This window comes from Chenopodium quinoa, unplaced genomic scaffold (assembly GCF_001683475.1).
Source record: "Chenopodium quinoa cultivar QQ74 unplaced genomic scaffold, ASM168347v1, whole genome shotgun sequence".
Taxonomy (NCBI): Eukaryota; Viridiplantae; Streptophyta; class Magnoliopsida; order Caryophyllales; family Amaranthaceae; genus Chenopodium; species Chenopodium quinoa.
Genome location: NW_018743850.1, coordinates 3,435,825 through 3,452,040, shown reverse-complemented (window position 1 = coordinate 3,452,040; position 16,216 = coordinate 3,435,825). Strand labels below are relative to the sequence as shown.

Sequence of the window (16,216 nt, the reverse complement as noted above, 5' to 3'; positions counted from 1 at the left end):
TATATAGTAAATTTAATGACAACGGTGAAGGTGTCATAATTTGTCTATATGTAGATGACATGTTGATCTTTGGAACAAGTATGTCACAAGTTGAAATGACAAAGGAATTCCTTAGTTCAAAGTTTTCCATGAAAGATATGGGAGAGGCGGATGTCATCTTAGGCATAAGAATAAAGAAGGAAAAAGGGAAGTTGATCTTGTCACAATCTCATTATATTGAGAAAGTGATCAAGAAGTTCAATGTAAGTGAAAATTCTCTTTCTCTTTATTCAACGCCTATGGATCCTAGCGTAAAGTTATTACCTAATGAAGGTAATGCAGTTTCACAACTGAAGTACGCAAGAGTAATAGGTTGTTTGATGTATGCCATGACAAGTACTAGACCGGATATCGCTTATGCAGTTGGTCAACTAAGTAGATATACTAGTAATCCTTGTATGCTACATTGGCAAGCAGTTTGACGTTTGTTGAAATACTTGAAGAAAACCATGGATTATGGTTTGTCTTATAGTGGATATCCCTCGATTATAGAAGGATATTCGGATGCAAGTTGGATCTCTAATAAAGATTATTCCTCCACAAGTGGTTGGGTTTTCCTATATAGGGGAGGTGCTATCTCATGGGGTTCAAAGAAGCAAACTTGTATTGCGGACTCCACAATGACATCGGAGTTCATTGCTTTGCATTCAGCTGGTAAAGAAGCTGAATAGTTGAAGGATCTCATGTTTGAGATACCTTTGTTGGCAAAACCAATATCACCTATAGTGATATATTGTGATAATAATGCAACCTTGGCTAAGGCATGCATATAGTCAAGTATATAATGGTAAGTCAAGGCACATTGGTGTAAGACATAGTTACATTCAAGGACTTATCAAGGATAGTATAATTACTATTGACTATGTTCGTACGAAGTTTAATCTCGCTGATTGCTTCACAAAAGCATTGGCAAGAGATGTTAATAAAAGGATGGCAATCGGTTTAGGATTGGAGCCCTAAATAATTACAAATAAGGAAATCTTAACTTAACGCCCAATAAGACGTTGGGTCTTAAGTTCAATAAGATTAATTTCTTTATTGAGTGATTGAGAACTTGTATTCATCCTAGGTAAGTTCCAGTTTTACTGTGATGAAAAGAGGTTGTTTTTCTTAATAGACTTTTTGACATTGTGTTTTGTCACAGGAGCATGTTTATGAAAGATCTACCTATATAAGTACAAGGTTTGGCCGCTTCAAGAAGTTATTAGGGCATAACTTTGATGTACTTATGAATAGATATGGACACATGGCCGTAACGTGTCAAGTAAATAATGTATTCAGGTTATAAGATCTTATGTGTATAATATCTTCAAGTTTCTAATATGTATTGATATTGGTTCAAACGTTTAACGATACCAATTGGATACTGATTCTTGGAATGTGTATTATACTAAGTGGAAGTTCAAGCCTTTGTACACTTTCATGTATACATAAGATTGTTTTTGTGATGATGATGTATTGCATTGAGTCTAGTTTAATACTCTAAATGGGGGAGTATTGTTGAGTTATTTAGAGTATTGCATTGCTTGATGAAATAAACTGCTGTATTTACACCTTTTGGAATAATGGTTATATGACACCGTTTGGAATACACCTTTTGGAATAATGGTTATACGACACCGTTTGGAATACACCTTTTGGAATAATGGTTATATGACACCGTTTGAAATACACCTTTTGGAATGATGGCTATTCACTTTTTTGCTACTGCATATATATTTTCAACGTAAGGTTGTGGAGGTGATATCAGATTTTTATCTCTTCATTAACAAAGTCAATTTGCATGTGTTTGTCATTGTTCATCATCACAAATAAATATACTAGTTTACATTGAATCATAATTATACTACACATAATTGTGATTGTTCTTCGTTGTAACTCCTAAGTGATTTCGTGATACCCGGATTGTAGTTTAAGGGTCGAAATATTACTTTTGGGAAAGTGATTCCGTTCACGCCTCGAAGGTTATTATTGTTTAATTCCAATTTCTTCTTTGTGTCCCTTGTATTTTTAGTATTATCCCCAACATATTCTGTGAGAAATAATGCTTGGAGAGGGGCCGTTTTCGACTTCCCGTTCATTAATGGGGTTGTTACTGGTGATGGGTTTATGGATGATGGGAAGTTCTATTGATTTGTTAAGAAATGTGGTGAGAAGATGAAGGATGGTAGTTTTAGTCCTGCTGTTATTGCTTTCAATTTTTGTAAAGAGGTTTTCGAAGTGATCACTTTGCCTGTGGAATTAGCTCATGGAGAGGACATGATTGTTGTGGATAATCGCGGGGTTTTGGAGATAATCGTGACTTACGATGATGATAGGAAAGAGGAGGGTTCGTGCTGTGAGGTGTGGGTTTATGGGAGATGGTGGATCAGGAGCAGGACATTGAGTGTTGATCTGCCTTGTATGGTTGAAAGACTTATTGGAGTATTGAAGGATGGTGAGATCATGTATGAAAAACCGAGTAAGGTAGACGGAGTTAAGGAGCTTGTGTTGATTGATCCTGCTACTGATTCGTGCAAGAAACTTGGTCTTGATGGAACAGAACTTTGGATGTTCAACTATGTTCAAAGCTTATTCTCGATCAAGCAATGAATGGGAGAGTTCAGCAGATGGCAAATATCTTTTGTTAGTTGATTTTCGCGGTTAGCTTTGTTTCAAACTCATGTTTTTGCTATCACCATGCCATTTTTTGCTAAGTTGAAAATTGTTTAGAATATGCCTGCTATATTCAGGTTATTGTACTAGCTTAGTTGTGGTTTCAATAAATCCTTTTGGTCTTAGTTAAAACAATGCAGGTCTTTCTTTATATCATGCTATATATTGATTTTATGATTTCGTTGTAGTTTATGATTGCAAATGACAATTCCATCTTTGTTTCTCATGTTCTATGAACTTCAAAGTTGTTGGTTGGTAAGTTCAATGATAATGCATGCCACATTAGCATAATTGTCAAAATTTAACTTGCAGTTGATGGTGCATGGCATACCTGTTAGAAGCTAAACTGTGAGGTTTTGAATTCTCATCTGAAATGCAATGTTGGAATTTTATATGTTTCGATTCATGTCACATCTTCTGTCCCACCTCTTCGTGAATGGGAAATATCACCCGCTTACACTGTTATATTGGTATATGTTGATGGTGTGCCATTGCTAGAGATAATGCGATATAAGATGAGATAAAGGATTCCTAGTGATGCGGGAGGGATGACTTATAGGTTCTTTGGAGCATGTGTGTTCATAAAACCAAAGTAAGGATTAGCCTTGCGTGAAATTGGTTGAATTCGTTGAAAAACATCAGTTTGTACCCTAGAGATCATGGCATGCAATATTATCATTATTTTTGTAGAAAAGCAGGAATTGTAATCATAATTGTCTCACAATTTTACTAGACATCATAAGCATGGTGCAATTAACAAACTATGGAATACGTAAACATGTATACGTACTTGAAAAGGAATAAGCTTGAAGAATGCAATGGATTGCCTGAGCTAAAATAAGCCTAATATGCTAATAGGGTCAATTCTCTGATATTTTGAAATGCTTGTAACATTAATAACTACATGATGCATGTTATTTGTTGATGCATTTGTCATTCACAATTTAAAACAATCTCTCATCTAGTAAACAACGCAAAATTGACACATCCAATTAGCGAATCCGGTTATGATGTAGACTAAAATTGTGACAATCCCGGCTCAAAATTTTATATACTATCAATAATTAAAAGTTTTAATTCAAAAAAATAATTATAAATAAAACTAAATAAGAATTGACACAAATTGATTCGAACTGAACTAAAATAGTATGGATAATCAATTGAATATGACCCAAATCCAAGTTACTTGAGCAACACTAATCCAAACAAGACATAATTAAAAGTATACATTGACTTTTACCCAGAAAAATTTACATCAATCCATACTGGTGTTGACATTTATTATAAAACTGCGATTAGAGTATTATACGTAGCAAAATATAGTAGTTTCTCAGAGCTTGTAAATGTTAATGTAAATGTTGGCCAAGTAAACTTGATGAGTTGATGGTCATCCAAAGCCAACTTGAAAACGATGGAAAGGGCATGAAATTACTAAAATTATTTCTTGCGCATGATGTCTCATCACAGTAAAACTGAACTGAGATCTCATGCAGCCTTGTGCAAAGATAGAGATTTGATTTTTACAAAACCTACATGATCTATTGATCTATGCAGTATCCTGTCCTCGAGAGTTACGACAGAGTCACAGAGATACCTTATGAGCTCACGAGTACTTAACAAAGCTGGTCATAGTGTATCAAACATAGCAAATTACCGAGTTTCATCTAGTTCTTCAGAGATGTAGATAGCATTAACCAGTGTTCCTCATCCCAGCAGCAATTCCATTTATGGTAATGAGCAACGCATCTCTGAGTTTATGATTATCCTGATCACGCCTCAGCCTCTTTAGTACCTCCACCTGTAGCATATTTATCGGATTAAGATAAGGAAGTCTGCTATCGATCAGCCTCCTCAGTGTTCGATTTCCCTCCAACGGCTTCTCATGCCCACTGACAACCAGCACATAAGTCTCGGTAGTCATCAACTCATTTCTTAACTGCCCACCAAGCTCTCTTCTACACTCAGATACTAGTACATCGTTATAAAGCTTGGCAATGGGAATATCAGCCTTCCCAAGAACCATTTCTATAAGATCTATGGTGCTCTGGAAAAATGGCCATTCTTGATACATTGCCCGTAAATCATCTGCACTCCCATTTTCGCAAGCACTTTTCAAGCCCGCTCCTACACCAAGCCAGGCAGGAAGGACAAATCTAGTTTGTGTCCATGCAAAAACCCAAGGAATTGCACGAAGGTGCCCAATCGCAGTCGAGCTCTTTCTTCTAGTGGGTCGGCTTCCGATGTTAAGGTGTCCGAGCTCAGCTTGGGGAGTAGCTTCATGAAAGTAAGCTAAGAATTCAGGATTTTCATATACTGTGTTACGATAATTCTCGCAACTAACCTTTGATATCTCCTCCATAAGGTTACGCCATTTTTCTTCTCTGGGTGGGAGAGGAGGACGCATAGTTGCAAGTAGTACAGCTGTGGTATAGATTTCCAGTTGCCGAACTGCAATTTGTGGACGTCCAAATTTTGCTTGCACCATTTCTCCTTGCTCAGTGGACCTGAGAGTACCCTGCAAGTTCCAAACACAATGTGAACCACATATAGCAGCTTAATAGAATGAGGTTCATTCAAACGATGCATTCCTTCTGCTAGGCAACCGTATACATTAGATTTTGGGGCTTTCTAGCATTCCAAAAAACAAGATAGAACATATGCAGAGCCTGCAGATACAAACATTGAAATTTATAGAATACGAAAAGCTGAGAGCTAGGATGAAAATATGTTGCAGAAGTTTACACAAATGAAACATGACATTGCATATCCAGCAACTCAATGGATAAACTACGACTCAGTATAGGTTTAAAGACAATTACTGTTGGGAACTAGGAAGGTCCAGCCGTCCAGACACCGCTAACCCTTATACTATTAGAAAGCCTAATTAGGAAGACTCAGATAAATTAACAAACATGGATTTGAAAAGTTATCCATAGGTATTCTACCAATTAATTTTTTTTTTTTTTTTTTTGGGGGGGGGGATAGGAAATTCTACTTAATATCTATAGCTACAGCTGATAATGTTTCCCCACTCCCACCACCTGCCACCCAAAAAAAGTAAAATATATATCTTAACTATAAGTGATGCAGAAAGGTTTTTATATGGAAGGAGAACAAGTAGCTGAATGAAAATCCATTTAAAAAAAATATATACCATGACAGAACCAGGAGGCTGTGATTGTATGGCAAGATACGTCGGACCACCACCCCTACCAATACTCCCTCCACGGCCATGGAAGAGAGTAACTTTAATATTATATTCCTTGCATGCTGCCACAACATCCTCTTGGGCTTTGTAAAGCTCCCATGCAGCTGTAAAACGCCCAGCATCCTTGCCAGAGTCAGAATATCCAACCATGACCTGTTCATGAAATATGTTAAGCTCTGGATACATAGTCAGACTCCTATAGAAATCGCATAATATTTGACAATTATTACCTCCTGGTGTCCATTGTGATTCTTTATGACATGCTCCCGATACCAATCAATAGATAATAACTTCCGGATAACTGATCCAGCTCCTCTCAAATCCTGTACAGTCTCAAATAAGGGCACCACCCGCAACCTATTCCAATAAGAAAGGCATATTAAGCTTTAAAGATACATAATATGACAAAGCCCATCCAGCTTTACCTAAATTATTATCTAATATTTTCAAACTATAGATAATCCCAAGTTGTATCAGGTTAAGCAAGAGAACGAGATATCCATGCAAAACTTACGTTCCACCAATGCATGGCCTGCCTTGCTCCCCACTATGAGTTAGTCGGGCATCTTTCTGTAGAAGCTCAACAGCTAGTACATCACTTGCCTAAAACATAACAAAGGCAAACACTTGTTAGCAGTTTATTTAAATATTACACAGAAGGAGGTTAACATCAACACAACTAAGATAATTGTAGCAAAATAATCATAATTTTCAGCAGTAGACATACATTGGAAGCCATTGAAATCACATAAGCTCCAAGTGAATCACTCCCTAGTTCAGCTGCTACGCGGAATGTGTCTAAAACCTCTTTTACATCAGGAGCAACCTGACAAAGTGACAAAAGCAAAGACATGATAATCCAAATGAAGAATCAAAGTATTAACAGCTAGCACATCATAGTATCATACACACTTAGAACCAAAAAAACACAACATTTGACCATCAATAAAATTTACATAGTTTTCTCAATTATTATTTTCTTTCTGTAACTATCTAATGAACATACTCTGTTATCAGGATCGGGATCAACTTGCATTAGGTACTGTATCAAGTAATTAACTAGAGCTAGTCTTTTTTCTTGTTGAAAGAAATCTACCAAAATGTTTTCAACCAATTAGCTTAAATCCACTTAGCACTGCAACAAGATACAATTACAGCACCTCAATACTTGATGGAACCAGAGGCCTCTTTCCTTTCAGCTCTTTTGTTAGGAATTCCAGTTTTTTCTCTTCATCCCACTCACTGTATGTACCCATGTCCAAGAAATTTGTGACTGCATCCAGTGCATCAGAATGTCGGCTAGATTCCTAGAAAGTATTCATGAGAAAAATACACTAGTTAATGTAAGTAGGCTAAACTCTAAAGTTGAAGCTGCTGAAATTTACCTGTCGTAGATCTAGTTTCATTAGCACCAAGCCGAATGCACTGACTCTTCGTATCAAGTCAGCTAACCGGCCATCAGCAAGCACTCCAGATCCACATGATTGCTGCAAAAGTGACATTATAAAAACTAGAGAATCGTATAAAATAATCTGTAAGTGGGAAAATTATCATAACAAACCACAGAGGAAGGGTGGACAAAGTTATACTAATTACCAGAGAATCATAGCATAAAAGCAAGGGTTCCAAAAGTTGTTGACATGTGTCATAGTAATCAGAAGGATCTGCATCACAAGGAAGCTCTTCCAAAAGATGCTCCAAATGCTTCTGGGTCTTCATAAGCTGGATTACAACAATACACATGCAACTTAAATAAGCCTAGTACATATAATGGACAAGTTGAAACTTCACTCAGAAAAACACATCACTATGGTCAATTTTATAGTATTTCATTCTAGCTTAAAGCAGAATCAGTCCACACATCCTAATCCTATCTTCAGCCCATGATCTCCATCTAATCTACTTACTATTACCTTATACATTCCACGATGATGACTCTATAAACAACGGCGTCATGGCCATCCAGCAATATTGAGACTTTTTATTGAGGATATAGAGCTTTAAATTTCATTTTCTGAGTATACCACACTCAAAGCAAGGTTCAAATCATCAAAGATGCTTGATAAACTTTCTGAGTGACAGACAGAATGATCCAGCAGGAACTATTACTGCCCCAATAGTTGATATGGGAGTTGCATATATTTTTCGCATCGAAACTTATAATATCTACAATTTCTATCAGTTGTTTACCAGAAAGCATTGCTATTACCTTGTCCTTCACATTTCCCAGAACAATCCTATAGGGAGAATTTCCAGGTTGTTGTGGCGGACTAGGCTCCAGAAGTTTCTGGAAACTTGCTCTTCCTACAGTCGACTCTGCAAATAGCTTTCTCTGAGCTAGCAGCTGACTTGAAGTGTTACGAGATTTTGGTGATGACTGAGCATTTGCAGATCCATTTTCCTCCACAGAAGGCTTCTGGGCCTTTCTTGCACTGTCCTGAAAATTTTCAACTATAAGATTAAAACTCTATAATGGGAAACATTGGGAGAAGATATATGCAATATCTTGACATTAGAAGGTATCTAGAGCTTTGCCTTTTGAAACAATTTTGAAAACTGCATTGAACATATCAAATCAAATACCTGTCGATTCAGTGGCATGTAATCAGTACCAGAAAGTTCCAGTTTGGGATGCTGAGAATCACCATTACTGCCATCTACATGTTAAGTGAAATATTTGTATTAAAATAAAGTATCCAAATGAACATCAGCTTCCTTATTTTTGCACTTAGTAATGCATGGATGGAACAAACGGGGGATAACAAACACATGTGCTGAATAAAGCAGGAGGAGAAAATCATCCATTAAAAATAATAAAGAAAACAAATGCAACTTCCTATATTTCACTGCTAATAGAGATAGATAAGCCAATACAAAATAGAATAGAAAAGGTTGCTAGATGAAATATACAGTTTTGTGAATGCAAAACCATCCCCGGCTGATAAATTTGAAGCAAACAGACAAGAAAAATGTGAAGAAAAAAAAAATTCCTTGGAAACCAAAATCTATATCTCTCAAGTTCCAATTTGACTACCAAATAAAGGACTTTGATAGTGATGCATATACAATGTATAAACAAAACTGTATCCAACAACTAGAGTTCTTTCATGCTTGCCCTTTCTAAAATCTAAATGGCAACCAGTCTACTGTGATCAAAACATCCTGTCTATCCTTATGCCTTTCTTACTGCATTTTTCCGGTACGCATACAGTTTTCAATTTAACCAACTAATCTACATTCTTGCACTTATGGTAGTACTCACATAATAGTTGTTCATACTGAAAACATCCCCATTGCCAAAAGAAAGAACTAATGTATTGTTCCCCAACAAACCTAAAAAGCCACAATATATAGAAGGAGAATACATAAACTATGCAGTGTGACAGAAGAATACTCATAATAAAAGTCAAATAAAATTGGAAAATCAAATTGTTAAACTGATTCTACAGTTCTACCTGTGGAAGGAAGTACTCTAGTGGGAAGTTTTGACTGAAATTTTGACTGACTCCTCTGCAAAGGTTGATTCCAGCTGTCATACCTATCCTTCACTGCATTTTCTGCGGTAAAATAAAGCAGCAAACACAGTTTCCAATTATGACAATACCAAGAAAATATAGCAACCAAAATCAACCTTATGTGTTATATGTAATCTCTGAAATAAGTAACTTAAGTAAGTTTCATAAATTTTGTGTTAAACAGAGCCACCAGCCTATGGCTTGTAAATCTAGATCTTCCAAATTCAATATTCCAATGCAGTAGAGCAATCAATGATTATATGCATAACATTGTCGTGCATAGTTAGATGAATAATAAGTTCACATCAGTCCGAATGCCTGTATAAACAAAATCATGAAGTACGGAAAACCAGACCTTTTTCTAGAATGTCATGTGTAAGTTTTAGTAATGCGTCACTGCAACGGTTCATGGAAAGCTCAAATCTAAGATTATCAACTTCACGGATGTAAAGGTCCACAGCCATCCATCTGGACAACAGAGACACATCTCTTGTGACCTGAAATAACAGAAATCATTTCAATTGGTGCATACACTATTACAAGTTTTCAACCAAAGAACCTACACAAACTCTGCAATAATGTTTCCATAAAGTATAGATCAGACCAGCTCAAGAGCACAATTTGATACTTTTTCATTTGAATATGTAGGAAATACTATATAAACATAGACCAAGGAGCAAATTACAGGGTAAAAGTGGGCTTGCAGGAATTGGAGGTTAATTGACTGGGGACCTTACATGTTTTGTAGTAGAAAATATCAATAAACAGCTCTAATCCTCTTTGCCTTTATATGGTAATTGATACACATATGAAATCATATCAAAAGCACATAACCAACTGGAAAAATGTATAATATTCTAGAGCTGGTGACTTTTATTCATACAACTGAACACATTAGTATTACTGTCAAGATAATGTAACCTTACCTTGGCAGTCACATTAGGATTGCCATCTCGATCACCTCCCATCCATGAACCAAACTTTATGGGCGTACATGTCAAGGGAAGTGCCTTACCAGTGTGCTACAGAAGCATTACATATAAAACCACAAACATATGAAACAGTTAGACATCTTCTATACGGAAAAGGTAGAGACAATTCACATGGAAACAGACCTTCTTTAAGGCATTACTAACACGGCGCAGATAGTGAGGAATGGCTCTCCAAAGCGATTGCTCAACAATATGTAAACCTGCAGAATAATCCACAATTGAGAAAAGGAAATTCTGAAATGCATGCTTACATTAGTTACAAGTATCAAAAGGTCAAAAAGATTACCTGCCCTAGCTTCATCTACCGGAGTAGGTTTATGCCTTCTAAGCTCATCTGTTTGCCAAACTGATGTTATCTCTCTTACCTGAAAAAAGGATCACTATATAGATCAATTAATCAGTATCGAAAATGAAACTGTGAAATAAAGGGTCATTATGCAGTACATTACCAGATCTTCAATTAGCATCTCTCTATCTTCATGACCAAGGTCAGGTCTATCATTATACTCTAGAAGATGCTACAAGGAAAATTCAGAGTTGCACATTTATCAGCTACTCAAAGACAGCAAACATTCAAAATTTCAGCCAAGATATCAGATTATTTTTAGAGCTTACAGCGATTCTTATATGCTTGTATTGTAAGGTGCGCCTATTTATCTGCGTGGGATGCGCGGTTAAAACAATTTCTACCTCCTACAAACACAAGGCACCAATGAAGTTTGTCAAGCACTCACATCTTAGAAGAGATAATTTTGCAAAGGTCATCAAACTTCCAAATACTGCATATTATATCAGTTGGAAACAGACCTGCTGAGAAACATGGTTGTAAAGGTCTTCTGGGGATACTCCTTCCTGAATCAGCTTACCAAAGATATCATCACATGATTTTGACAGTTGTGGAACATTTCGCTGTTTACGCAACCTACATTGGATAAAATTATGTAAATAAATTTAAGGAAAAAGTTCATAGAACATTAAGGTTAGATTGCCCACCGAATTAATAACATAAATTATAAAACAATCATTTATCAGAAACTGCTTAGACTAAATTTCAGATAACATCATAAAACAGGGTAAATACCTGTAACCTTTCAAAAGATGCATGTCTTTAAATAGCCAAAAGGGACCAAAACTATCAACATAATCAAGACAACAAGAACATCTACTCTAACTATAATGAATTTCACGGCATTTAGTCTATGTTGACCACTAGGATTGCAAGATAATCTGCAGAAGCATTTCATACCTGTGATGAGTTTCAGCAATGCCCATCAAATTCAGATAATGACTGAATGCTCGACCAAGCATCAAAGCTTCCTCTAAATCCATTTCGGACAACTCTGATATAAGATGCTTCTCAAGCAACTCAGCTGTGTCTTCAATCCCAGTACTTCTCATATTACATGCACTCTACAATTAATCAACACACAACATAAGGACACACAAAAATCACACAAAACAATCACATTGACAGTTTAGAAGATCAACAGCATGTCATTAACATAGTTTGCGCGACAACAATTCTACAAGGGTAGCCATCTTAATTAGGTATCCTCATGTTATACAAAACCTTATACAGACCCCAAATTGTATAGTCCTTTCTATATTATTCTCTTTTCTTGTTTCTTATGGGTTTTGGTTTTATTCGAGTTCCCCACAAGGCCACAATACTACAGATTCCTTAAAAGGAGACAGTATCTAATAATAAACACCATATGGTCCATATCCCTTCTTTCTCTATTATAGTCCAAAATCTTCAACATGTACATGCCCTTGGTGGTCCCATTGGTAAAGGATCTAATAAATTGTCTATACAGACATGCATGCAAGTAAGAGTAATTAACTAACAACCCACAGTATATGTATAGGTCCAAATGCCTAAACTACGGCATAATGAATTCAAATTACGTAGAAAGATTAGCCTTTAATCTTCGTATAATCTCAGATAATCGAATTTTTTACTCCCTCTAATCCTAATTGTTTGATCTCCCATTTTGATTGTGCGCGTCAATTGCTAGTTTTGATTAAAAAATATCTATAGTTGCTTATTAGTAAAAAAATATAACTATTAACCGTGCACGTCAAATCCAACATAACTATGTTATGACTTATATATTGAGAGTAATTAAGAAGATTCTCTTAAATAGTATTAAGATTCCAAATGAGATGAACAAAAAAAAAAAATATTGGAGGGATCAATTAATGTCCGATCTCCGTGATTTTTACCGCCAAATCCTGCTTCTTTTTTTCTCCACCAATTTTATAATCGGCAATCATCAATAATTTGACGAAGTATCATAAACTTTAGATTTCGAAACTCCGATCATAGAGTAAAAAACCGATCATGTTCAACAATGAACTTCCATTAAAAATCAAGTTGTTCACATATCAAATAAATAGAAAATAAAATTATTCAATACTTAAATAATAAATATGATAATTAATGACAATATACTTCTACATATCAGCATTTAATACATTTATGGTTGTTCATATTATTAATAAAATGCATGGCAACATCAAAATCTACCAGTATAATAATGTTTTATACAATTATACTTCATATTACCATAATTTTTCCAAATTCAATCATTTATTAAAGTTGCATAAATTCTGGTAATAATTATAAAAATCAGCTTATGTCTGAATTTTCAAAATAATTCAGACATTAATTCAAGAGAACAAACTAAAATTAACGCCAAAAAACACAAAAACTCAGTAAAATCGAACCTCAGCAAGAACACGAACACGTTCAAGTTTATGAACAAAATCAGGACCAACTTCTCGAAGAAGAACATCACTGAAAAGACTACGAAGAATTCTGCAATCATCTTCAAAGCTCTGAAACGAAATATCTTCAGCTATGTCATCAGTAGTATCCATTTTCGATCATCAACCAAACCAAAAGGAAAAAAGAGAGAAGATGAAAATGGAGGAGAGAGAAAATGAAATGAGGAGGAAGAATTCACGGGTTGAAGAAGGAGAGAGTGAAGAGCAGAGAGTGAAAAGAGGAGGAGAGAGAAAGAGTCAAAAGGTAGGGAGAATGAAGAAATAAAAGGAGGATCACTTATTATTTCTGTGTTTGTGTTAAAGGAGGAGGAGGAAGGAAGGGGGTGCATGTGTCATGTGTGTTTTTGCCATTGGTGTAACTCAACTTTTGGATTTGCTTGGAAATTGAAAGTTTTTTGGTATATTCATGAATATGCTTTTCTAATCCCACGGAATCTGTTGTGGGTTATGGTAAAGATGACATTAGATTGAGTCAATTTGTGACATGATATAGAGTGTTATTGTTGAGATGTGATTGAGGAACGGTATTAAATTAGGAATCATATGATATTTACGTAATACGTATCAACATATATAATTTGTCCTTTGTTAACACTAGAACAAACCAAACCCAAAATACAATGACATGTTTGAATCATGTTATTGTTGATGTTTACATATATGAAGGTTGATTAGCTATTTTGATGACAAAACTTTTTGAGGATTTTATATGGCATCCTTATAATTCTCAAGATTTTATTACGTTGCAAAACTAAAATTATTCGAAATTTATGGATCTATATTACTTAAATCATAAATTCATAATAGACAACTTTCATACATAGCATTAAATTTATAAAAATGAGAGAAAAGGTTTAAGAACTCCTCTTCCTTCCCCTTTTTAGTAGCCACCATGGCCATTAGATGTTTCTCTCAGTCCCTACCTCAACCCCACAAGTCTCTTGATTGTTGTCCGTAGCCGATATACCCACAAATCTACAATCAATCAAGTTCCACACCCTTGTCGTCTAGTAGGGGCTCTTTTTTTGCCAAACATCTCAAGAATTTTGGAAGATTAGAACCAAAGTACGTACAATAAGGCTATTAACGCCATAGAATAAGGGGTATCTATTTGGTGTTCGATTTAAAATATGGTTAAATGAAATTATGAAATTTGATTCAAATTTCTATTCAGTTTTGAAAAGTTAAAGTTTAATTCGATTCAATTTTATTAAAATTTAATAACAAATTGGATTTTGGTAGTTTGGATCCAATCCAAAATATATGGATTAAAATAAGCTATCTTTTTTAGGATATTTTGCAAAATAAGACTACAAAAAAGTCACAAAATGGATTATAACACGTACTACAACAACAACAAAAAAAAAATGTTATTATAATACCACAAAAAAAAAAAAAAAAAAACCCTAAAAATTGGATTTCACCACCATTTAACGGATCCTTAGATGAAATTCATTAGTGGGGCCCGCCATGTACACGTGTCGGTTGTTTATTGGTTTAAAAAAAAGAAAAATTGGAAAAGAAAAAAAATAAAAAATCCTAAACCCTAACCCAGCCACCAACACCACCGCCGGCCACCCCACTACCGCAAGCCTAACCAAGCCGTCGAAAACTCTATCTTCCGATAAACCCCATCACCCCACCAGTGTAATACCCTGGAATTTCCTTCCTTTAAAATACTCTTTTTTACTCTAACTAAAACTCATTTTAGGAAATAACCAAAATATTACCGCCACCGTGATAACGGCTAAGGCTAGTTTTCAAAGTCTCACAACAGATGTCTAAAACAAAAACCAACTTTTAAAAATAAAACTTAAAACGTGAGTTCACAACCTCAAAATAAAGGTAAAATAAAACAAACACAAGTTGGAACCAATTCAAACATATGACCCTTCTTAAAACCAATTAAAAACAAACATAATAATGTTAGTCCATAAACAATAACCAACAATTCAAAAATATCAAAACTAAAAAACATAACAAGTAACTCTCTGCACTCTATCCCATCATGTTCTTCATGCTTCAAGTACCTGTTACTTCCTCTTTATTTCAACTCTCTACTCACCATAAAAATGGGTCATAATAGGGTCAATCCAAAAGAAAGCCAAACACAAACAACAAAAGTACAAATCAGCAAAGCTGAGTACATATGCACCACACTAACATGAATATCCTAGTATCAAAATAAAAATAATAATTGAAACATGCTCGCCACACAATCACAAGTCAATTTACCTTTGACTCATAACTAGCAATATTAATTATTAATAATAATTTTGGATTACGCATCGAACGGGGTTTTCTTCCTTGAAAATAGCCCATTTAAATATTGAGCTTCCAATCAGGGAGCTACCCTAATTGGCACCTACTATGTCGCACTTAGTGACGGAATTCCAGCGCATTAATAATAAAAGAAAGTACAGCGTCCTATACCCCTGTAGAAGCTATGGTTAAATATAAAACTCCATAACTCCCCTCATATGTTCATACTCAAGGTATATACGTTCCAAGAGTTTTGGTTCGTATCCTCTTACACTTTACGTGATTTACCAATTTCACTTGTGATGACTCAAACCAATCAATCAAGAACAATCATATCAACATGCAACACATATTCCCAATTCATTCTTGAATTAATTAGTGAGCACATACTATTTATTTTAATTAGGTTCCACTACTAGAAAAAAGGTCAATTTTCGACGGATGTGTTCCGACAGACACGAAAATCCGTCGGAAAAAACGAAATTTCCGATGGATTTAAATTCCGTCGGAAATTTCAGACGAATTTAGATTTTCCATTGGAAATTTAAATCCATCAGAAAATACTTAGTTTCCGATGGATTTTCCGTCGAAAAATAATTAATTTCCGACAGATTTCAAATCCGTAGGAGATTTCTGACGAAATTTAAATCCTTTACGACGAAATTATGGTTTTTTTTTTCTATATAAAAAAAAATCCTAATTAAACTGGAACTAATCCCTCCCCCTTTCATTTCTCATTTCTCTTTCTCTCTCCT

At 35.2% G+C, this 16,216-nt stretch overlaps 1 protein-coding gene across 1 annotated transcript; it reads right to left on the bottom strand.

Moving 5' to 3' along the window:
• Positions 1–3,817: 3,817 nt before the first annotated feature.
• LOC110685976 (phosphoenolpyruvate carboxylase 4-like) lies at positions 3,818–13,628 on the bottom strand. The gene is made up of 20 exons (XM_021862535.1): positions 13,140–13,628; positions 11,656–11,819; positions 11,217–11,331; positions 11,025–11,102; positions 10,859–10,927; positions 10,696–10,774; positions 10,533–10,609; positions 10,344–10,439; positions 9,773–9,914; positions 9,358–9,459; positions 8,486–8,559; positions 8,112–8,339; positions 7,499–7,624; positions 7,288–7,389; positions 7,063–7,209; positions 6,630–6,728; positions 6,417–6,505; positions 6,133–6,259; positions 5,849–6,055; positions 3,818–5,209 (listed from the first exon to the last, which is right to left on the bottom strand). The coding sequence occupies exons 1-20, from the start codon at positions 13,290–13,292 to the stop codon at positions 4,385–4,387; spliced, it is 3,099 nt and encodes a 1,032-aa protein (XP_021718227.1). The 5' UTR covers positions 13,293–13,628; the 3' UTR covers positions 3,818–4,384.
• Positions 13,629–16,216: the final 2,588 nt, after the last annotated feature.

What these genes read in the sequence shown, in the direction of transcription:
- LOC110685976 (XM_021862535.1), bottom strand. Translation starts at nt 13,292, where the DNA reads ATGGATACTACTGATGACATAGCTGAAGATATTTCGTTTCAGAGCTTT. An exon ending in ACAACCATGTTTCTCAGCAG is followed by an intron (nt 11,103 to 11,216) that starts GTCTGTTTCCAA and finishes TTGTGTTTGTAG; the next exon opens with GAGGTAGAAATTGTTTTAAC. An exon ending in AGGCCATGCATTGGTGGAAC is followed by an intron (nt 6,260 to 6,416) that starts GTAAGTTTTGCA and finishes TTATTGGAATAG; the next exon opens with GTTGCGGGTGGTGCCCTTAT.